A 24,175-nucleotide genomic window follows, 5' to 3' on the forward strand; every position below is an offset into this window, starting at 1 on the left:
TGCATTTATTTTCTCCCTGTAGGAAAACTCAATACCATAATCATACCTTGGTCTGTGAGTTTAAAGACATTTCACCAAATTTATATACAACCTGTGCCATCTGTATAAGGAATATAGAAAACATGGGCTCTTCTTTTATAACCTCCTCCCCTTTCAGCAAAGAATAATTAAAGGTGAGCTGTTGTCCATTGTCCTGGGCACCCTTGCAAGCCCAAATCCCAGAGTGAAACGTGTCTGAATTCAAATAATTCGGCTGCCCTCAATCTTTTGTTTGTGCAATGAGGAGAGGACTACCTCCTTCTAAGGTTATTGCGGGGTAAAATGAGAAGGCATTTAAAGCACTCAACAGAGAGCCTGCAAGTTCATTTATCTTCCTTGTCCTCCTAATTTACCAGGCAGGAAGAGCCTGAGGATGCAGACACAGCTCTTGCTGCTGAGTGGCCACTCCAAGCCCAGCGGGATGTCCAAATGCACCAGGAGTCACCCACCGCTAACTTGCCTTAAGGCTTAGACACAATCAGCTTTTCAAAAGTTGAGTCAAAGATTAAAATTTTTTAAAAAATTAAATTCCTTTAGGCCACAACAGCATTTGAGACTTAATTAGTTTATAAATGCGCTTCTATCTCTCAGCTGTGACTGTCTTTCCACCCCCCCTCACCCCCACCCGCAGTTCAGTAGCTTATGCCTAATTATCTTATCTTGTTAAGTCATTAAATAAGCATTTGCTAAAGTCATTTCCCTTCAGCCCCACCCACCTTGGAGATTTTATCCTAATTGCTGAATTGCTTTCCTTCCTTGGAATAAGATTAGTTTGTGAATCTTTTGTTTTGCTAACATGTCTCTGTAGCTGGGTGGCCCTGTGAATTCCTCTGTGTCTAGATACCAGCTGTGTCCTTCTTCCTTTTTCCCTCTACAGGAGAGAATTGGTAATAACAGAGGTCCAAGCTACACAGTTGGTCTAAATGAGCAATTTTTGAACTGATTGAACAACTGGTGTCTTAGGCTGGGTTCTCCTGAAAGCAAAGACTGAGACAAAGTCTTCTGGGCAGGTAGTTTGCATGTTGGTAGGGTGTGTAAAACCAGGGACGGGACGAGGGACCAAGAGGAGAGAGACAGGGAAGGAAAGAGGGGCGATGCCAGGGTGAGTTGCCAAGTTAGCCACTATTCCAATAGACTGGTGCTCCAGCCTGTGGCATTTTCTGAAAAGCTTTCTGACTCTGTCTGTGACTCTGACCTGTCTTCCCTGGGGGACCTCCTAGGACTGAATGCCTCAGTTGCTCTTTTGGGTAGCAGAGATATGAGTAACCTCAAAGGAGATGGGAAACCTCAGGCATCTCATGCTGTAGCCCCAGAGAAGCCCTTGCTTCCTGGCAGGAAGCAAGGAGTACTGGTATAGACCAGGCAAGACGCTGCTGGGGGCAGCAGCCGGGAGCTGGCAGAAGACAGCGTGAAAGTACAAGGATCAGAGTAGTACACTAGATAGAAAATTGGCATATATAGCATTAGTCCTTTTAATTTTCTACTTCCAATCTAATTTCACAAATGGCACAACCCTTTCTCAAGTCCTGTATCTGATGCTACTCATTTCCAAGCACAGCTTAGAAGGAAAATGAAAAGTGATTCCCAGTACTATTTAATGACACTCTGGGTGCTGTCAATTATTTCAAAGAACACTGTAGAACTCTCCAAAATAACTCGAACCTGCATTTAAAAATACCTAGGACACATTTAAGAGGAGTACTGAGTGGGAGAGGGGTGCACGTCGTTAAGTCAGGCAGCCAAGAGATGTCCCCACATTAGGAGAGTGTGGGTAATGTGCAATACCCATCACATGTCCCATGGAAGAGAGTGACTGCCTGGAAAGCTTCTGCCACTGACTCTGAATACCCTGTAGAGTAGGCAGCTGGATGACTTCAAACCCTCAGTGATGGAGGTGGCGGAGGGAGTGTGTGTTGCCTTACAAAACAGAATGTATTTGGGAAAATAATTTCCCTCTGGCCACGTGGGAAACCGGTGTCTGCTTCTGAGATGGCTTGAATGTGATTCAAATGGAGCATTTTTATGTCTTTTCAGTGTAACAAAAGCAATTTAGTGTCTAAATTTAAATGTGCAAAGTCCTAGACAGCAGGGAGTTGATTTATATACTTATCACATTGTGGCTAATCGTGTATTTGAAGAGCAGGAGGAAATTACACTAAGTAAGACAGGCGAGTATGTAAAGGCCAGAGTGTCTTCAGAAATCAATTACTTGACTCTTGTTAAAAATCACATCCATGGTAACTGACAGGAGGAGGTTTATGTTGAGATCTGTAGAGCAAACAGGACCCTCACCATCTAGGTTAATGACAGAACACTGAGCATTGCCCTGAGGAGATCCTTCAAACAATCCTTTAGCCCACAGAAATGTGTGCTTCTGACTGTACACACTATAGGCACGTGCTTGTAGTTTTCATCAATGGTGATTTCTTATTCCAAGGATGTTTTCAGGAAGACAGCATGGCATTGGGACAATATGGCAGGATATTTTCCCAAAAAGAGTCAATCTGAAGGCTTGAAAAAACCCTTTCAAGAGTGTTATCATTTCTAGAGGAGAAGAGGCCTTATGGTATTTGTCTACACTGTTTCTAATCCAAGATGATGGTGTGGGGACCTGGAATTGGCCACCCCAAGATGTGTCTCTTTGGCATCAGGATTATTTGAGGCTGATTGCTTTTGATAAACTGGGACAGGGAAGGAGGCTCTGAGGAATGGAACTTGCCCTTTGTTAGGACACCTTTACATTTGTAAGGTAAATCTCTATCTGTAAAAGGTGCCTCCCTCTCTGTACCAGGAAGAAGAAAGGCGATGACCTTCTCTCTAGAAACTCTTAGTCAATACCAAAGGCAAGGACTTAAATCTGCATTTTATTGTGCTTGTCTGGTAACCTCCAGTAACTGACCTCCCTCCCCCTCCCAACGCTGGCATTTCTTTAAGGATTAAGCATCTTTCCTTAGGCTAGGAACTGATTGCTGTGCTCACCTGTGACCGCCCAGCTCCAGACATAGACTTGCCTCCTGCTATGCCCACTGAGGTAGCCCACCCAGACTTACCACTACCTGCTGTCTCCATCAAGCCCTGTGCTGACAGGGCAATCTTGTGACTATTGTGGGAGGGACATTTCAATCACATGTGAAACACCCTGTTTGGGGGTATATAACCACTGTGTGCACCCCACTTCTTCGGTGCCCTTTCTTCCTTTGGGAAGAGAGGCCCCGGGCCATGGTTCCTCATAAATCTCTGTTTAATTTTCTCTTGCTATTCTGTCTCATGTGAATTTAATTCGTTCTCCAGCCAGACGAACCCACATTTGGGAAGAGGAAATGTCTTCCTCCCCTAGAATGGAAATTGGGGCAAAGTTGATATCCTAGATAACAAGGTAGCGTATCAATCAGGACCTGAGAAAGAGAAAGGCAGAGGCGTTCTCTACAGAGTGAGTATTTCAGTGAAGCTGGTGGATGTAGGTGGAAGACACAATATTGGAGGTAGGACAGAAACTAGAAAGGAACATTTGTCAGACTAGACATCTTGGGACAATATGGGAAGCAAAGACAGAGATAAAGTACTGAGGGAGGGATAGACAGGGTCAAGGCGTTAAGAGACAAAGGCAATTTAGGAAGTTTATTTTAGAGGCTGCAAGCAATACATGGACAAGAAGGTTATGCTAAAGGCACATTTGTGTGAATGAGGGATTTAGCTGCAAGCTATGGATATATTTGGCTGCAACTCAATAAAAATGATTAAGGATAAGAAAAGGAGGCCATGATTTACTCTCCTTCTCCAAGGATGACTGAGAATTTTAACCTTCGCAGTTCTGAAATTGAAGCCACAGCAGAACGTTCAGGCTGAGCTTGACAATAAAAAGAAAAGACCAGAGAGAGAGAGATGCTCTGGAAGGCAATCACCTAAAACCTGCCTGCCGACATGTTTCTAAATGTGATCAACCTCCTTCTTTAAAGCCTCATCAAGGGTATTTTAAAAATATATTCAATAATATAAAATGCTTTATCATTGACTCGGGAACCTTACGTGGAAGGCAAATGCAAATCACGCGCCAAGACAAATTCCAGTTAAGGAACACAAGAGAAAATTGAGAGGTTACCAGCTTCCAGTAAGCCAATAAAATGATAAATGAATGGGAAAGACCGTAAACTTTCTCTTAAGTGCCGAAGGAAAGTGTCATCTCGAGGCATACTCAATTTATTACAGTCCCATTGTGAAGATTGCTTTAATGTAATCAGAAACTCTAATCACAACTGGATTTTGCAGTATTTTAAACTGCTGAAACAATTTAACTAAAAACACCAAGGGGGATTCAATGCATTTGATTTACTGCATGCTTGAAGCATGGATACAGACTATTAATAAATATGATAAAGATTAACAGTTACTGAGCATTGTTCAGACACATAGTAACATTGGATGCTTTATCTCATTTAATTCTCATGACAGTGTAACAAGGTGAGACATTGTTCTCCTCATTCTACAAAGGAGACAACTGAGACTTCAAAGGGTGAGGAAATGTGCCATATTCGGTTTTGTTCACCCCTGTGTTCCTCATATCATGGACTACTTACCCCAAAGAACTCAAGGATGGGTTTGAATATTTTAAACTGTTTTTCCAAATTGCTCTTTTTCCTTTTGTTACATTAAGGAGATGCAATCACCAACCTCCCTGAACCAGACCAAGCCTCACCAAAGAGCTCCGCCTCTGACCTTTGCCTTATTTTCAATGCTAAGATCTCTCCAGGAGGAGCTTAGGCCTTATTACCGTAACCTGCAGTGTAAGTCGAAGCGTGTTTTCCTCCTGAGCCTGCGCAAGTGAATACTCACCTCTACCTTTTGAATATTCATTTCCCATCTGAAATAAAGGTCCCTGCTTCCCTTTGTTTGGGGATGCCATGACTCTGGAAATGATTCCTCATGGGCTCATACTTACGGCAAATGCACTTTACTTTGTGAGACAACTACTTCTGGTGGAGAGTCTGATTTAACTTGCCGGAAGGGAACCCACTTTGCTTCGGTAACAGAAGTACCTAGCCAGGTGTCTGGCAAATAAAGGTGTTTAGTAATAATTGGCTGAAGGAATGATGAATGAATCAATGAACAAATGAAGGAACACAGTGGTGATGCCTAGGTTCACATCTGGGACTGCCTATTAAGGGCTCTGCTCTATTGCTTGTTACTAATAGGATTGTGAAATACAGTTTGAAATGAGAGTTTCACAGTATTAACAACCTTCAGCAGCCATCAAGAGAAGTAAGCCATATCCTATCTTTGGTACTTTGATGGCTAATGTGATAAATAACTACCGAAACAATCCAAACACTGGAGAGAATAGATAGAACTTGCAATTTAGCCCTTCTCTCATTTTCCAAAACAAAAATTAGTCCCTAAATTCAAGATAGGCTAAAAAAAAAAAATGATTAGAGGAAAATGTACATTTATGAAGTAGCTGCAAAAACCCATATTTACAAATAAATGAAACTCTAAAATATTCAGCAATCAGGCAGTCATCACAGTGTTTTTTTAATGGCAAAAAAAAAAAAAAATCCAAAAACAAAAAGAAGAAGAAGGAAAAGAGAAAGAAACTGCTTATAGGAGATAAAAGTGAAGCCACATTAGAAAAGTTTCAAAATATGAGCTGAAAAAGAAAGTATTGGAATTGTGCAACATAGGTGATGTGTGCCATATTCACAGCAAGGAGAAACCCTGTCCCACATTCATTTATGTGTCTCCCTCAGTTAAGTAGTCAAGTTATCTCAACTTGGTGCAACACGGCCGGAGGATAATTACATTAGGAGCAGAACATGCTGTGCTGATACAAACTAGAGGCCCATCGAACCCGCCTCGTGCGAGTGCTTCACCTCGCTTGTCTCTGTTAGTGATCCCCAGGGAGACATCCGGCCTGAAACTCGGTGCTAATAGAAGCTGCATATCTCTAGCTCAGTTCAGTTGCCTTTTCCTGCCTCTGACTATGGCTTGCCTTCTCCTTCTAAAGTGTTAATTAGGTTGCAAAGTTTCGCTACCACGGCTGAAACAATTTCAGTATGAAGGAGGGTTCCACCAGAGTCTTGACCCAGTTGTGTCTTACAATGAGAAGCCCCCAGATCCACAGCCTAAGTCAGATTAAACTGAGGCCCCTCCAACTGAGTGCCATTCAAGAAAGCCAGAAGACCAAAGTCAACCAAAAAGCATTTTTGTAAGGAGGAGCCTGAAATTCCATTCACAGCACGAACTCAAACAGCAGAAGTCGTTTGTTCTTTCATTTAACAAACATTTGTAAACAACTATAACAATGAAAATTGTTTTAGCCACTGCTGAATAAAAGCAGAATAAGGCAGCAAGGCTGCCCTTCAGGAAATCATCATCTAATAAAAAAGAAACAAATAGCTTTATTTTTTTAAAAATGTTTCAGTGAAGTGATTATTTAAAAATCCATACAAAATACAATGAGGAGGGACTTCATCTCTGGTGGCATGGTAGGCTAGCTATCCTGATCATCTTTCCTAGGGAAAACAAATAAATATACCAAATAAAACATAAAAACCAGGGGCTGGCCCCGTGGCCGAGTGGTTAAGTTCGCGCGCTCCGCTGCAGGCGGCCCAGTGTTTCGTCGGTTCGAATCCTGGGCGCGGACATGGCACTGCTCGTCAGACCACGCTGAGGCAGCGTCCCACATGCCACAACTAGAGGAACCCACAAGGAAGAATACACAACTATGTACCGGGGGGCTTTGGGGAGAAAAAGGAAAAAATAAAATCTTAAAAAAAAAAAAAAAAAAAAAACATAAAAACCAACTGTGGCTTAAATCAACACTTTTATAAATGTGCAATGTGCATAGAGAAAAATGTGCCACTACTTGTACAGTTGAATTTGCACAAAGCGAACGCATATGTATAACAACCACCCAGATCAACAAACATAACCCTACTTGCATTTCAAAAGCCAGCTTGTGCCCTTTCTCAGCCACAAGCCCCTTCCTCTTCCCTCAACTTGTCTTTAAAACCATAGGTTAATTTTGCCTTTGAAATCACACAATATTTATTGTTTTGGGATCTCACTTTTTTCATTCTACTGTGAGATTCATCCATATTGTTGCACATGCATATTGATACACCAATCATTTTCATTGGTGCATAGTATTCCATTGTATGAATATGGCACATAAATATAGAATTTGTTTGTTTACTGAATTGTTGAAGGACATTTTCCTGCAGGGTTTAGCTATTATGGATAATGCTTCTATGAAAACTATTGTATGTATAATTTTGGTGCACATTTGTACAGTTGAGTATATAGCTTGTAGCGGAATTTCTGATTCACAGGGTATGCATATGATCACCTTTAGTAGATAGCTCACACAGAAAAATCAGCTAATTAAACATCCTTGATGAATTGGCCAGAAAATAAGGAATAGTTGGAGGACAAAGAGTCCTTCTTTCATGCCTGCCTGCCTTCCTTCTTTCCTTCCTTCCTACTTCTTTCCATCCATCCTTCCTTAATAATAATTCAGCCTGAAAACCATTAGACGGGGCATCTAAGTGAGGAGGAAGCAATAGTAACAGCCCAGTGTGGGATGTAGGAATCCCAGAGGACTGAAGAGGGCAACTTCATGGGAGAGTGAGGGTGAACATGGTGGGGCAGCCCAGAGAGGGCTGCTGAGGGAATAGGAAGGTGTCCAGGTTGGAGGAAAGTGACCAGGCCGGTGGAAACAGTGACCGGACATGAGGTGGCTGCATAGGCAAGGGCAGCCTGGTGGGGATATCAGAGCCTGAGTGAGGGGAGGAGAATGACCAAGTGGAGGATGATGTGGCCACGAGAGACAGATTATACAGAGGGAGTGTTGATCCAATAAGTAAGTCTATTCAGGATAAAGAGATCCAGGTTTCTAACTGTTGGAGAAAGGGGATACAAACAGGGAAGGGGAGAAACTAGAGTGAATTCTGTGATGTTAGATTGGAGTTGGAGATATCAGTGCAAATTCATGGTTTTTAATATATAGAGATAGATATATAAATAAATATAATATAGATGTGTGTGTGTGTATGAAAATATATACATATGTTCCCTAGATTTATCCACTGTGAATAGAGATAGTTTTACTACTTCCTTCAGTCTAGTTGCCTTTTATTTCTTTTTCTTGCCCCGTTTCCCTGGCTAGGACCTCTAGAACAGAGTTGAGTAGAAATGGAGAGAACAGAGATTTTGTTTTGTTCCTGATGTAGGGGGAACGCAGCCTGCCTTCCATCATTAATTGTGATGCTAGTTGTGTGGGGGGTGGTTTGTAGATGTTGTTATCAGGTTGAGGAAATTCCTATTTCCGTCTATTGAGTTTTTTAAACGTGAAAGGGTATTGGATTTTGTTTAATGCTTTTTCTGCAACTATTGAGATGATCATGTATTTTTGGTGCTTTACTCATTTTTTTAAATTAAGTCCCTGTTTTCAGTCATTTTTCTCTCTGTGTTTGATTTTGAGTGGTTTTTGTTGCTATTTCTTCAAGTTCACTCATCTTTTCTTATGCAGTCTAAACTTCTGTTAATTCCGTGTCATGGACTTGTCATCTCAGACACTGTGTTGTTATATTATTGTGTCTCTACTGGTATTGGCTTTCTATTGCTATCCTAGCAAATTACCACAAATTTGGCATCTTAAAACAAAACTCTTCCATATCTTGCAGTTCTGGAGGTCAGAGGTCTGGGCCCTGTGTGACTCAGCTGACTATGCTTTGTGTTTTCCAAGGTTGGGCTCAAGGTGTTGGCAGGGCTGCATTCCTCCTGGAGGCTCTGGGCATGAATACACTTCCAAGCTCATTCATGTCCTTGGCAGAATGTAGTACTGTGCACTTGTAAGTCAGAAGTTCCTGATTCCTTGCTGGCTACTGGCCAGGGTCATTCTCAGCTTCTAGAGGCTACCAGTGTTCCCTTTTCTCCATCTTTAAAGCCAGCAACAATGGTATGAGTTCTTGTCACACTGTCAATCTCTCTAACATCCTCTTCTGATTCATCTCTTTTCTGCCTTCAGCCTGAGAAAATTCTTTCAGGCGTTTCTTTTTGTGGCCTCAGGTAGTTTCCTCACATGTTTTTGTTGATCATTACTCAGCTGAAGACTGGAAGGGAACTCACGCACCTCTGCAGAGCCCCCACCCGACTCCCTGCAGCTTTCTTCTCTCCGGTTCGGTTCTCTTTTTACAGAACACTAACCACTTTTGGCCTCCCCAGACTCCTAGCGACATCTCATTAACTTAGGGTAGCATTGTTGTTTCAGGAGAAATTAGCCAGCATTATCTTAAACAATTGATTTTGAAATGAATTCTTAAAAATTTAAATTTTTATAGAGAATTCACTGACACCAAAGATTATATCCTTGAACATCACTTTGAGAAATATTGATCTATATGAAGAAATCAAAAATCATTACTTTAGGACTGGTATGGGTTGAATTGTGTTCCTCCAACAAAAGATAGGTTGGTGTCCTACCCGCCCCCATGACCTAGAATGTGGCCTTATTTGGAGATAAGGTCTTTACAGAGGTAATCAAGTTAAAATGAGGTCATTAGGGTGGGCCCTAATCCAATATGACTGGTGTCCTAACAAAAAGGGGAAATATGGATGGAGACACAAACACAGGGAGAATGCCATGTGAAGGTAAGAGTTGCACTTGGCACAGCAAAGGAATGCCAAAGGTCACAGGCAAACCACTAGGAGCTGGGAAAGAGGTGTGGGACAGAGTCTCCCTCGTCGCTTCAAGGAGAGCTGTGATTTCAGACTTCTAATCTCTAGAACTGAGACAATAAATTTCTGTTGAAGCTACTCAGTTTGTGGTACTTTGTCACAGAAAATAATGTGAATAGACTGGGAATTCAACATGTTTCTAAATCCTCAAACTATAAAACTGTCAATTTCCTACAAATTAATTGATAGTTAAAAAAATTATAACCAAAACCCAATGGAATTTATTTAAACTTGAGAAAATGATTTAAAGTGTTATCTGAAAAGAATTAAAGCATTGGGAAATTGAGAGTTTGGGGAAGAATAATAAATGATGATGGACGCTTGGTCTATAATATATTAAAACACATTTTAAAGTTTTAGTGACTAAAATATGGTCCTAATGTAGGACTTTTTCAAACACTTCCTATTGCAAGTAACAGAAAACTAGTTCAAACTAACAAACAGTAATGAAAATGTTATTGTTTTAATTTATATAAATAAAAAGATGTGTGGCAGGCTTCCAGTGATGGTTTAATTGAGAAGTTCATGATGACGTCAGGATTGCAGCTCTCTTTCTCTGTGGTTCTCTCTTCTACCCTACTCCTTCTGTCAGCATCATCCTCAAACTGTGTTCTCTCATGGTAGCAAAATGACTGTCTGCACTGCCAAAGGTTAATGCTTGTCACTCAGATCCAACAGGATAGATGGATTCATCTCCATGGGGATATATCACATTATGTCCCATGCCATCAAAGGGAAGTCCCAAGCTGACTTCTCATGGACCATCTTAAGTCAACTACGTACCTCTATAACAATGACAAGGTCAAGGATATGGTACTTCATTGCTGATCCTCTTTGAACTATACAAAAGTCTCTTTTTACACAAGGATAATTGGAACCAGAACAAAAGGACACTTGAAATAGTAGGGAGGAAACAAAGTTTGATAGAATTCACCAATAAAACCACCTTTGAAGGAGTTTTTGATAACAAATTCAATTACTTCAATAGATATTTAATTCATCTTGTCAGTGTGGTATAGTGTTTTTAGGAATCTGTCCATTTCACTTTAGAAAAACTCTGTCGAATTTATTGCCATATAATTGTTCATAATACTTATTATCCTTTTAAGACCTATAGCATCTGTAATGCTCTCCTCCCTTCTATTCCTGATAATAGTTAAGTTGTGCTTTCATTTTCTTTTTTCCATGTTCAAACAGTATTGCCATGGATTTATCAACCTTTTTATTCCTTTCAAAGAACCAATTTTGGCTTTGTTAATCTTCTCTATTTTGTATTTGTTTGTTTTGATTTTATTGATTTCAACTCATATCTTTCCTGTTTCCTTATACTTACTTTGGGTTTAATTTCCTTTTTTTAAAATTCTAACTTCCAAATATAGAAACCTATACAGGGGCTGGCCTGGTGGTGCAGCAGTTAAGTGCGCATGTTCTGCTTCGGCAGCCTGGGGTTCGCCGGTTCGGATCCCAGGTGCGGACCTGCCACCGCTTCGCGAGTCATGCTGTAGAAGGTGTCCCAGATATAAAGTAGAGGAAGATGGGCACCGATGTTAGCTCAGGGCCAGTCTTCTTCAGCAAAACGAGGAGGATTGGCAGATGTTAGCTCAGGGCTAGTCTTCCTCAAAAAAAAGAAAAAAGTATAAAAAAATAAAAGAAAGAAACCTATACAATTGACTTAAAATTTTTCCTTTTTACTAATATAAGCATTTTTAAGCTATAAATTTGCCTCTACACACTGCCTTAGCTACATCTCATAAATTTTATGTTCAATTTTAATTATCATTCTTTCTGAAATATTTTCTAATGTATTTTTTCCTTTTAAGAGTTATTATTTCAACTGGCCAAAAAAGGGGGCAGGGCTAACAATAATAAAAAATATGAGAAAGTGGCAAAGCCCTTATAATCGTGGTCCCTGGTCTCTAGTTCCTAACTGGTTTTGGCCTTTGATTTTTATATTAGGGTTGAGAAGAAAGGGGGTCATCAATCCTGTCTCCTCACCTCCCTTCCAAATTTGACCTTTAACCAAGGCCTTGCTGATTCCTTTTTCCATAATGGTCCCTTTATCCAGTATTATAGCCAAAGATGAAATTCAAAGCGAGTGGTCAATTGATTTCTTTTTGAACCTGGAACCCTGACGGACTCAGTTGCCCTGAGAAGCTGAAACCCTTTACCCATTTTGGTACTCTCTCAGAGGAGTAATAGAAACCCTATAATAACCAAGCATGAAACACATGGAAAAATAAACACAAAATCTAAATATTCTCTTTTACAACCACAGAGGATAAACCAGAAGCAAATTAAATTATCAGAATTACAGAGAAAATGCACCATTTTAGATTTGCTTAATGAAGAAATTATTCAGAATTAAGGCATTGAATTTTACAATTATGAATATACTAAACTGATAAAAATTTTCTCCTTAGTCTTAGAAAATCTTTAGCTTTAGGCAAGCTGATTATCTCCAGTAGAAGCTCATTTTGTAATTTGGGAAAGTTAATAATATAAAGTCCCTTGTTTTGAATTGTTTTTTCAATTCTTAACATTTGCATAAACTTGGATTGTCAGAATTCTGCCATTAAATATCAAATAAAGTAACACAATCTTAGCCAGGTTAAATGAATTCATCACTGCAGGTTAAATATAATTTTATCAAGCATATGTCAATACTAAGTATTAGAGCTGGGGCTGGATCTGAGTCCCCTGACTCCCAGGCTAGTGCTCTTGAAGGCTAATGCATCCTGTCATCACCACATACTCACAGAATCTTAGGGGCCTCAAGATCTTTAATGTGTCCTTAAACTGTAGTCTGTGAACGAATTGTATCAAAACATTGTGCATTGGTGGAGAATGGGCACCATTCTGAATTAAAATGCAGGTTTCCTGGCCTTATCAGACCTTCCAAATCAGAATATTTTGGGGTATGGCTGAGAAATCTGGATTACCTATAAATTCCCAGATGATTATTATGCTCCTATGCTGAGAATATCTTTTCTAGGAATACTGAAAAATTACCATACAGTCTCTACTTAACTAGTTCTCACAGGGAGCACGTTACCTCCTAGACTTGCCTAGCCCACTGTTCAGCAGAAGTATTAAAAGGTTGTTAGAAAGTTGAGCAAAATCTTTCATTACTTCTAAAAAAAAGTTCTAACTTCTTGGAGCTAAACGGAACACGTTTGTTTCTTTTTTTTCCCCCAATGACATCTTCAGGAACTTGCATTTTTTCAAATTCGATGAGCAGACCATTTATGCTTTCAGTGAAGTAATCGATTGTACTGTTATCCCTCCTGGAGAAACTGGAAGTAAAGTAAATGTTAAGAAAATTTTGTTCTCTTTCTGTGACCTGTTAGCATTCGGCCACGCTTCCCCAAGATTTGAAGCTAGATTTTCCTTATCATTCATCTTTGATTAGTTAATATTTCAAACATTTACAAAGCAAACAAAAAATCATAGGATGGACGAGCGTATCAGATCCAGACCTCACTCGCTTCCTCAGATTTCCTCCAAGCCACCTGCTTCCTGGGCCTCTAGCGACACTGGCTCTACCTCAGTCTTCTGCACCAGACAACTTTTTCCAGGCCCTCATGGTTCTGCTGCCTGGGCGTGGCCAGTCTCTTGCCCTTGGCATCCTGGGCCCTCCCATTGGCTCCCCGTTGTGCACGCAGGCTGGGGGTTTGGCTCCTTTTCCTACTCGCAGACAGACCTGCCCACTACAGGGTATAGATCTTACATCAAGAGTGGACTCCCCAAGGCAAGATGATTCAATCCAGCAAGTTGAGGGGGACTTGATATGCCTTGGGGTGAACTTTGACCAATGGGAAATAGGAGACGGGAGAGAAGTGACAGAATCATTCCCTGTCCTCCCTCTCTCCCATGGACTGTTCCAAGGCACAATTTCTCTTTACAGAATGTCTCGTGAAGTCCCAGCATGCCACCTGGACACACCTGCCCAGCAGCTCCTTCCCTTCCTGACTCCTGGCGCAGTGGCCCCAGTGCATGCTCGCACGCGTTTGCATTACTGCACAGCCTTCCTTGACTCACTTTTGCTGCTTGGCTGCCCCAATAAAGCTGCACCACTTCACTCCTGCCCAGGGCATCTTCTAGAGCACCCAGGCTCAGACAATACCATGTAGGCACCGCCCAGGATAAACAAGAGCTAGTTCCTTTCTTGCTATTATGCCTAGTGTGGAATATAAATTATTTTCATGTGGGCAGCATTTTGCCTCAGCTCATTCTAAGCTTAGCCCTCATGACATTTTTATATGCAGGCAGTCATTTCATGATTTATACTCTACAAACAAAATGACGTTTCTACCAGTTTACCTCACTGCTGAAAAAACTGCTTAGTTATTCTTCTTCTGTACATATATAAATAAAAGACGAATAAACTGGCAACCATTATCTGGCTATGAAATTTTATTAATTTATAATATAATATCTTGCCAAGGCTTCTGCTCCATTCATCTTTATTTTATGTAGGAGGGAGGTCCTTAGCTTGGTCATAATATTAAAACCTTAAATAGCTATCTCCAATTTCTCATTCTGCCAGTAAAGAGTGTAATCATCTTAAGCCCATGTATTGCTTTTACTCTTGACATTACATCTCCATATACCTATATTTCTGAAGTCACATATAACATATTAGCCTACCTAATTCTAATACATTTTTGAACATTAGGTTCAAAACTGCAGGTAATTCAAGTTACAATGTGTAATAACTTTCAGGTTTGGTGGTCTTTTAAAAAATTATTAACTCTAGAGTTTCTGCTTATGTTTGTATAGTATTGTTCACGTTAGGGGTATTACACTTCATAATACTTACTGGCATTAACCAGGTCTACAAAAAGTAAATTCTTTTCTCTACAAACAAAAATTTAAAGGCCCATGTAGCAATGCTTAATGCTAATGGAGTGCACATATATCCAGTTCCTAGGTTTCTTGGAAGAAAATAAATATACTTTTATGATGTGTGGAAGGAATTGGAACACGTTCTGGGTGTGTGGGAGTTGGTGGGCAAGAAAGGCAAATTAGATGCTCCTTTGCCATTAAAACACCATTGACGATGTGCTAACATGTAGGGTTCTTTGATCCCTAAAACCTCTCTTCGACTGATATCCAAAATCTTCAAGAAGAAAATATGAACCCAAATTATTTTAATCGTGATGGATGTTACAACTAGAACTGGCTATTTTAGCCAAAATAAAGTAACTTATGAACAATTATGAAAACCAATGAACCATTCTACAGAACTCCATAAAGAAATAAAGCAGATACTGAAACAAAATATCAGGATGAAACTTTCTCTACTGTCTCGGACTAAAATTGATGCTTGATTTCTTTACTTGGAAATCGCTGAGTTCAATGGTGCATTTTGAAGCCAGTCATTCCACACTCACTGCCAGAATTCCCCTTATCACAGAAACAGAGTATTGGTGAACTATGACGATATTTCATCAAAGCTTTTGTAACTAGTTGCTTTCCTGTTTCATTTTTGCTAGGTCATAAAAAACCTGTTATTTTTCAAGCCATTCTGGCCATAATAAGAAAAAGATTAAAAAGAAACCTGACTTCTTAGGAAAAGCTCCAGCTCTCCCACTAACCAGCCTGTGGCTTCAGCCAAGACATTTAAACTGCCTAGATTGTCCCATCCAAAACACGATTGCTTAAATCTCTTCCAACTCTAACGTTCTAGAAGTCCTTGAATGTTATCTATGTGAGGAAATTAGTGTTACTGCTGCTTACTGTTTTTGTATTGAGTTGTGACATTATAAATACTATGCGATTTTGGGACCATGGACCTTCGAGGATTTATTTAGCTACTTGTTTAATACTCACATTAGCCACAAAATTAAATATTATTTAGTTGTAGATGTATGATAGGTTCAGACTTTGTCGCATCAAGAAATGTGTGCTATTAATATTTATGGAAAAAACCCAGCTGCTGGGGCTGGCCCTGTGGCCAAGTGGTTAAGTTCGCGCGATCCACTGCAGGCGGCCCAGTGTTTCGTCAGTTCGAGTCCTGGGTGCTGACATGGCACTGCTTGTCAAACCATGCTGAGGCGGCGTCCCACATGCCGCAACTGGAAGGACCCACAACTAAGAATATACAACTATGTACAGGGGGGCTTTGGGGAGAAAAAGGAAAAAAATAAAATCTTTAAAAAAAAACAACAAAAACCCAGCTGCCATCCACGCACTTGTATCAAGATGGAGATGCTCCTTTTCCAGCTTCTGTCACAGATATTTCAGAGTGTTGGCAGAAATGTCATCAGTAGCTCATCCTCTTCACAATCCAATAGATATTTATGAAATAATTTGGGGAATGTCTAACTGTCCAAACTTTTTTCAAGTCAAGTTTACATGAATCCCATGCATGCTTGGGTAAATGTAACAAATGCATTTTTTAAAAGTTCTCTTTTACTGTGTCCATAGTAAATAAGGCACTCACCACAGTGATGGCCACCCAAAGACCTTTCCAGCAAGGGGGGCACACATTGGTATATTCACCCAGAAAATTGGAGCTTAAGAAATAGGAACACTTCCCTAGCAAAGCAAGATAGTGAAAAAATGTACAATTTTCATAGCTACGCTTTTACAACCAGGCAGAAAGTATTCTCATTACAATATGACTTCTAAATGAGTTTTTGTGGAGCTAAGAACAAACTGCCACCCGAGCAAGAAAAATAATGGCCATCAGTCCAAGGAGTGAGTATCATTTAATGCATTTGGAAAACTTCAACTTTAGCTATGATCCTAAGTTTATTTTACAGAGTGAGATCAAGAGATGTTTCCAAGGGAATAAAAAAAAAATGATGAAATAAGAATGGCAGAGGGGCTGGCCCTGTGGCCGAGTGGTTGGGTTTGCATGCTCCATTTTGGAGGCCCAGGCTTTTGCTGGTTCAGATCCTGGGCGCGGACATGGCACTGCTCCTCGGGCCTTGTTGAGGCGGCGTCCCACATGCCACAACTAGAAGGACCCACAACTAAAATATGTAATATGTATGTAGTGAGGGGGTTTGGGGAGAAAAAGCAGGAAAAAAAAAAAAGAGTGGCAGAAAAATATCTGTAAGTGTTGAAGTGGAGATATTAAGACATTATATTACAACACTCTTTGTGAATGTTTGAATATTTGTACAATACAAAATGTCTAAAGGATTACATTTCTGGAGTTTGAGTCAAGCAGCCCTGAATTTCATCAGAGAAGCGGAGAGCCGCATTGTGTTTGAGATTCATTTCCTGGGAGAATTAATAATACTGATAAAGAAAAGCCTCCTCTTCCTTTGCAGCCTTGAGAAGGGAACAAAGAGGTGTCCCCCTCCAACGGTCCTCCAATGACGAGGTCGGGCAGTAGGTGGCTTTGTAAAGTGACCAGCTCAGCTTCTTTACTTTTCTTCCAACACTGGTGCTCCAAGCCCACGGGTGGAGGGAAGCTTCCTTCCTTCAATTCAGCCTCTTTCTCTCTCTCTCTCCCTGAGCACTCTGCCTGCCACCTCCCAGGGCTCTAAAGCCAGGAGCAAACAAGAGACCAGAGGAATCTGTAAACTCCAGTCTACAACTGGGAATTTGTTCGCTCACCTCTCACCTGGACTATCATTACACATCAACTCTGACTTTGGCACTAAAAATAGAAAACCTGAATCTATCCGTAGATTTTATCCTGGAAAATATTTATTCCTCTCCACTGTACATTTCCTCTGCAGTGTTTCATGGCAAAGAGGAATGTGCTCTTTGATATTTAATGGAGCTGACCTGATTTATTTTATTCAAACTCCTCAGAACATAAGATTACCTCCCTGAGCAGGCTTGGAAATGCCCAGGGTGCAGCCAAATTGGTTCCTTCTCCCAAATAAAAATGATAACAAAAGACAAATGGAAAATCTAGGTACCATAGCTCTGATGTTGTGCCAATAAGCTGAAAATTGACAGATGATACCCAGCACGGTGGTGGCAGACAGCAGATGATCAATTAGCGTTTGAGGGTTTAATACACCACTTAGTAGCGCACCAATTGTCTTTCACATTAAGACAGAAAATGGATCCCTATTATCATGGGGAAATGAATTTGCCCTGAGCAGGGAAAAGCTTCCTAAAATGAGAGCTGTACAAAAATTAAACGACTTGGGAGATGGTGATTTTTCTGTCTTTGGTGGTTTTCAAGAAACCTGGATGGCGAAATGCAAGATGGCGAAATGACAGGGGTGGGGCGAGGTGATTCAAATGCCTGCTAACTCTGAGGTTCCGTAATCATAAATGCAGCCAACTTGCTTAGCAACAAGGAAGTCTGACAGTGTGAAAGGCCAGAGGGCCCTGTTTGGATGGCCCTCAACTCCTCGAGTTAAAAGCTCAAGGTTTTATAACAGGTCCCGGTTATAAGTGAAATGGAGAAAGAAGAGGGTGAGAAAGTTAGTTAAATAGTTTAATCAGAGCAGTTTTACAATTCTAAAATTAACAAGCAGACTGTAATAAAAGAGCTCCAATGTTTGCAAAATGACCTTGCTTCCATTCTGAATCTGCCTTTTTATTTGTAAAGATTAGCATTACATTTAAAAGGACTCAAAATGGAGTGATTGATATTATCATCCGTGTTTTTTGATGCAACTGATGAAATCCCTGAATGGATATTGCTTCAGCTTTGAGATTAAAAAATGGCCTGACAAGAAGTCCTTAATCAACAACTGATGACAGGTGGCCTAAAGAAAGAGAAAAACCCAAAACTACTGTCAAGTTCATAACGTATCACATTGTTGGTGGATGACACTGGCTCCAAAGATACAATTAAGCCCACGACACTTTATTACTATGAGTATAATTACCGTGAAAATTCTCTCACGTTGATCAACTTGCTTCTGAAGGTTTTCTTTGTTTGTTTAAACTTGCATAATAAACATGCAATGAACTATTTCTTTTGAAAGTGTATTTTTTGCAGTCTTTTTGTTTTCATACAAAGATTTCATAAAGTTGCAATGTTGCATCAGAGCATTACCAAAATAACAGCAGGAGCGCAGGGGGAGGGTGGATGTGAATTTAACTGAATGAGAAGAGCCTCATCGACTGAGACAGGCCACCCGTCTTTTTTAAAAGGTGCACACAAACTGCTTTTCTTACCCTCCCCTACCAAAGAAAAGAGGAAAGGAAAAAAAATCTCACAAAATCAATCTAACTAAGAAAAACAAAAGGTCGACAAAAAGAAAATAAAGATGTTTTTTCATGCACATATCTTCTGCATAGCTCAACCCACATAGAGTAAGGCACTATTTCCCTTCGTAACTGGTGTCCACGGCAATCTGTTAAGTGCTACAGTGCTCTGTGACCATCAGAGAGTTCCTTTCAGGATGGTGAACTAAAGAGGCCGGATGAGTGTGGCTGCCACGCTTGTCTGTGAATGTCCCGTAGCTCAGGGAGACTTCCAGGAGTCTCCGAAGGAAATCTGTCTGTCTGTGTTATGACTGAGAGTGTCCGGAATGGTTTTCTTTCCAGAGTTCCTATTTTGTCTGTGTATGACTTTAGATTATTCCTCAGTTTTTATTCTCCAAGAAAATACACAAGGTGGGGGGGAAGCACAGCCAGGTCTTCAGAAAGAGCTTCACTGCTCCCAGAAAGCATACGATGCTGGCAATTCACAAACTCAGCAGGATGTTTCCAAGAGAGCAGAGAGAAAGAGACAAAGAGAGTCAGAGAGTCAGAGACAGAGAGAGAGAGAAAGTGTGCATGTTTTGGTTTTCAGAGGTGATCTGGGTTGCAGTTTAATTCAGCTGGTCTTCATATTGTTTCCGGAAGCAATCTCCCGCTGGGAAAAATTCCCAGCACCTTTCTTGGTACATCTTCCAGACATAAGATTCCTGTAAATGTAAAGGAAATGTTTAAACCTCATGTCTATCCCCCACATCTCCGTGTTTCCACAAAATATAAGAAAGAAACTCAAATTTGTTGTTATATACATCACATACGTCTGACTGTGTAATTACACAGAATTATGTAATTGGAGAAGCCCAAGTCATTTAGATAGTTCCTAACTCTACCAGACCTTATTTACTTCTAGTAATAAACAAATAATCAATCTTCATCCTAACCATAATAAAATAATGATAAAAAACCTATTTGTGGTATATGTTTCTGGAAGTTCTTTTAAAAATATTATTAATTGCATCCTTCAAATTCAAACTATTAACAACTGGAGGTGAATATTTATGGAGGGAGAATTTCAAATAGCTTAAGGAGAACCTCAGACATTTAATATGCAATTCTTTTTAACTGACCTTTATACCATGGCTTGAAGTTCATTTGAAATCATCTGCTATCTGGTTAAGCAATCGAGAACTTTCTAATTATCAAAACCCAAACTCAGCATTTTCAGCTAACAAAAGCTCATTTTCTTATGTGAAATTAAAATTTGACTTTTTCTACAAAGACAATCTTTGCACACTCATTCAGGATAACAGAAACTTTGTATTAAGATGCCATGACTAACATCTGAAAGTAATTCTACCTCTTCATGTTTAATGCACACATTTTGTTTGAACGTGTAGGCATCCTCTTTCCATCATTTCTCTCAGAAGATGGTGTACAGTCGCTGTTTACCTACCTGTCCTGTGTGTTCTGTTTCATCTTTGTTTATGAGATACATCAGAAAAAACCTACAGATACAGAGAGATGAATCAGAAATGGATTACATGGAAATAGCAGCATAAACAGATATTTTGGATCCCCCTATGGCCTAACTATTCACACTGCTGGCAGAGCAACAAACTGGGTTAAAACTATAAGGCAAAAAATACCATGGGGATCAAAAGCTTAACCTTCTTTTAAAATATTTTTTCAGAGGAGCTAAAGTGTGTGCACAGATCAAGTTAGACCTCCTGGGAACTCCTATATGTCAGCCTTAGTGCCAGACCCCACCTCCAGCAACTCTATCCACATTTATTCACTCATGGGCAGGAAGTGCAATCCCCATTTGGAAAACCGAGGATTAAAAAGGTGAAATAACTTGTCTAATGTCACACAGCTGTGAATTCCAAAGCCCACATTTTTTTTTTTTTTTTTTGCTACAATGCTACTCTGCATCTCTTCTGTTTGATATTAAAATTGGGTTAGAAACTGACCAAGAATGATATTTTACCAAACTGCCATTTTGGCTAGTCCCAAGTAATAGTCAGATTTCTATGTATTGAAAAAAAAAATACAACTTTGTGTTTCCAATAGTGCCTAAGGGGATCTGTAGGCCCCCAAAAAAGAAAAATGGAGATTCACATATCTCTAGGAAGCAGCAGAGGATTCTTATTCAAAGTGGGAAATGAAACGCTGCCGAGGCGCTCTGAGAGGCTCCACATGTATTCCGCTCTTCCTTTTCCGTCTTTTCACTTCACGTTCTAGAAAAATCATTCATGTGAAGGGCTGCGACTTCACTTCTTAAGTCAACCTACTTCTGACAGAAAGAGAACCACTAACTGTGGGTCTTTCTCTCAAGGATGTGTATGAAGCCTGAGCTCAGTCGTAAAGAAAAAGAAGCGGATCCCTCTCCTGTTTCTCAAGCTTGTGGAGGTGGGGCCTGGTGGGTCTTGAGAGACACTGGAGTCTGAGACACTCACAGGTAATTGGCCAAGTTGTGCTCCTGTAAAGTGTGCGTTTCAAAGCCATGTGGCACTGTGTCGAAGTAATCATTGCCTATCCCACAGATGAAGCATTTGGTCTAGAAGACAAAGGGAAATATTAAAATGTCAGAGTTCAGAAAGGAAAACACAACTTCTCACTTAGGGGCAGCTATTTCTATTTCATTAACTCAATATACGTAAAAGATCATCGTAGAAGCCTGTGCCACTCCCGTGAATGTCAATTTAACTGGTGCCATAACTCTATCTTGCTGTAGGTTTAAATAACCTAGGTACCAGTAGCAAGAAGTAATGGATGCAGAAAGAAGACGACAGGATAAGAATGGCTGAAAAGCAATGTCTTCCTTATTTTCTCCAGCTTAAGTGAGAATGCCCAGGCTTAGTGATCACTCTTGTTCATGACACTGACTAAAGTTATCAAGGCAGGACTGACTGTGTCCTCAACTGAAACCTCAAACTTGGTACCTACCTGGACAAAGTCTGATGACCAAAGGGGGAAGGCACAGGTTATTTCCATCTGGGGAGGGCCAAACCAAATACCAAGCTGTGAGGCATTCAATCAACGATTCAGAGACGGTCCTGCCATGAGCCAGGCACTGTGCTGGGTACACAATTGACTAAGGGACACATACTGGAATAACCTCTACTCTAGGAATCGGGTGCTTCCTCTTTCTGCCTCCCCCTCATCTCCACCGTCTCTCTCTTCACGCAGCCTGTAGAGCAGCACTGCCTAGGTCTGCCACCTGCAGGCTTGGCACACCGAACCCAAGGGGAAGCAGGCCTTCCATTTTATTATTGGAATTTCATATGCATCAACTCAAATGAATTCAATAATCGTTGTCCTCGTGTGGCTCCAGATGCTCATCTTCCCTTTGAATTAGTCGCTGTTTAATATCATTGGAGGCATGTTTATAATGCCCTTGATTTGAGGGCCTTAAATGATTAAGATAATTGGTAAAATTCTCCCTGCCTTATTGATCACAGATGCTGACAGCAGATAGGCAACATGCACCTATCACATCTTTACACTACTCAATGCCTCTTAACTAAACAGGTTCATACTTAGCTTTACCCAGGAACCTGCTCTTCCTCTGTGTCACCTCTCTCAGTTACTCTGAGTGTAACTGAACCACCATCCTTCTGGTGGCTCATGCTGGAAACCTGGGTGTCATCTCTGGTTGCTCCAAACTCTTCATTCTCTGCATTTGGCCAATCACCAACTTCTTTTCATGCCAACTCCAAAGGACTGCTTGAGTCCATTTGGCTCCCGCATCCTGAGTGGCACTTCTTTAGCAAAATCCTCTTAATCTCCTACCTAGAAAATGCTGACAGCCTGCTTCCTCGCCCCTGGTCTTGCCAGTCTCTAGTTCATTCCCCATATTTTAAATCATAGCTATCTTTTTAAAATGTAAATCTGATCACCTCATTGCTCTGCTTAAAACCCTTTTATTTCCCTCAGCCCATAAGTTACACTATAAATCTCACCAATGAGTTATTAGGCTCTTAATTAGCAGGGCTTCCTCTCCAGCCCCATCACTAGAATGTAATGCTTCATCTTGAACCATTTGAGCTTCCAAGAAAAAAAGTGCATATCAAATTCCCTAAAATCAGAATCTTGGTATCTATAACCTTGGTTGGTGACATTTTCACAGAACGGTACCCTGGAGATGTGTATGGTGGCAGAGTGGGGTGGGGGGAGGTTGCCTAAACTGTCCTGCTCTCTCTCAAATCCATATCTCTGCAATCTTTAGGACTCAGGTTCCTTCTTTTAGGAACTTCCCTAATCAACCAAGAGGAAATGAGACACCAGCCCTGGAGACCTGAGTACTCAGGGTTTCCTCCTATAAAGGAGTCAACCTACAGCTCTGCAATCTCCTGTTTACTTCTTTGTCAGTGAATTCACCATTTTGAATGGATTGTCTCCCGCTCCTTGAGGGGTGGACGGTGCCATATTACTGTCTGTCTGCTCCTAGAGCCCACCACACTTCCAGCCTAGCACACTGCTCAATTATATGTATTGCCTGAATTGAAAATAGGCCAAGGAAGCCATATGTTGTTAAAGTCCTTTACTCCCTTCTCTCACATTCGTGATTCCTTGATAAAGGGAGAGAGGAAAGTGAGTGCCCACCACAACGAAAGAGCTGAGTCAGAAATGGAGAAACTTACTTCCATGTCTTCTTTGACTTGTTCCTGTTGGTCTCTTAGTTCTCCAAAAGCATCAATAATTAAACCTAGTGTTAGATAAAGACACAATTTAACCTGTATCAACCAAAGAAGAATAATTAAATCTATAGCCCCTTGGCTAATCCTTCCAAGAAAGAGAAAACGTACAACCATGTTGGGAAGTGCTCAGAACATGGTAAAAAGTGTGAGTACACACACAACTCCTACGAGGGCAGCAGCGTTTTCCCTTTGGGGGCAGAAATACATTCAGTTACTGGGGCATACACTCCCTGAAAAAGGGTTTAAAAATGAAATGATAGAACAGGAAAAACCTTTAGTTAACTTGGCACGTAGAGATGGTCTGCTCCTACCTGCTTCATGCCGAGAAAGAACTTTGAGATTCATGGTTGTAAAGTACAGAAAACTCCACTCATAAGATTTTCAAGAACTCACTTGGAAATCAAATATGACCATATTAACTGCGAGCAATTTGCCTCGAATCATTTTTTTCACATGTTCCTCATAAATAAACTTTCCGTAACATTGTTAATTGTGACAGTCAGACACTAACTGCATCGTGCTGTTTTGTTTCAGCTCCTTTTATCTCCTGGGACTTGCTGGAAGCACATTTTCTTCCA

General features: G+C 40.6%; 1 protein-coding gene across 7 annotated transcripts in view; it reads right to left on the bottom strand.

The window, feature by feature from the left end:
- Nucleotides 1-18,166: 18,166 nt before the first annotated feature.
- RYR2 (ryanodine receptor 2) overlaps nucleotides 18,167-24,175 on the bottom strand; it is a 674,743-nt gene continuing 668,734 nt past the window's right edge. For all 7 annotated transcript variants that reach the window (XM_070492185.1, XM_044758547.2, XM_070492181.1 and 4 more), the window contains 4 exons: nucleotides 23,541-23,605; nucleotides 21,354-21,454; nucleotides 20,351-20,402; nucleotides 18,167-19,607 (listed from right to left, as the gene is read on the bottom strand). In XM_070492185.1, coding sequence (XP_070348286.1) covers nucleotides 19,512-19,607; nucleotides 20,351-20,402; nucleotides 21,354-21,454; nucleotides 23,541-23,605 — 314 coding nt within the window. In that variant the 3' untranslated portion in view covers nucleotides 18,167-19,511. The remainder of the gene's footprint in view (nucleotides 19,608-20,350; nucleotides 20,403-21,353; nucleotides 21,455-23,540; nucleotides 23,606-24,175) is intronic.

Source organism: Equus asinus, chromosome 2 (genome assembly GCF_041296235.1).
Source record: "Equus asinus isolate D_3611 breed Donkey chromosome 2, EquAss-T2T_v2, whole genome shotgun sequence".
In the NCBI taxonomy this organism is placed as follows: Eukaryota; Metazoa; Chordata; class Mammalia; order Perissodactyla; family Equidae; genus Equus; species Equus asinus.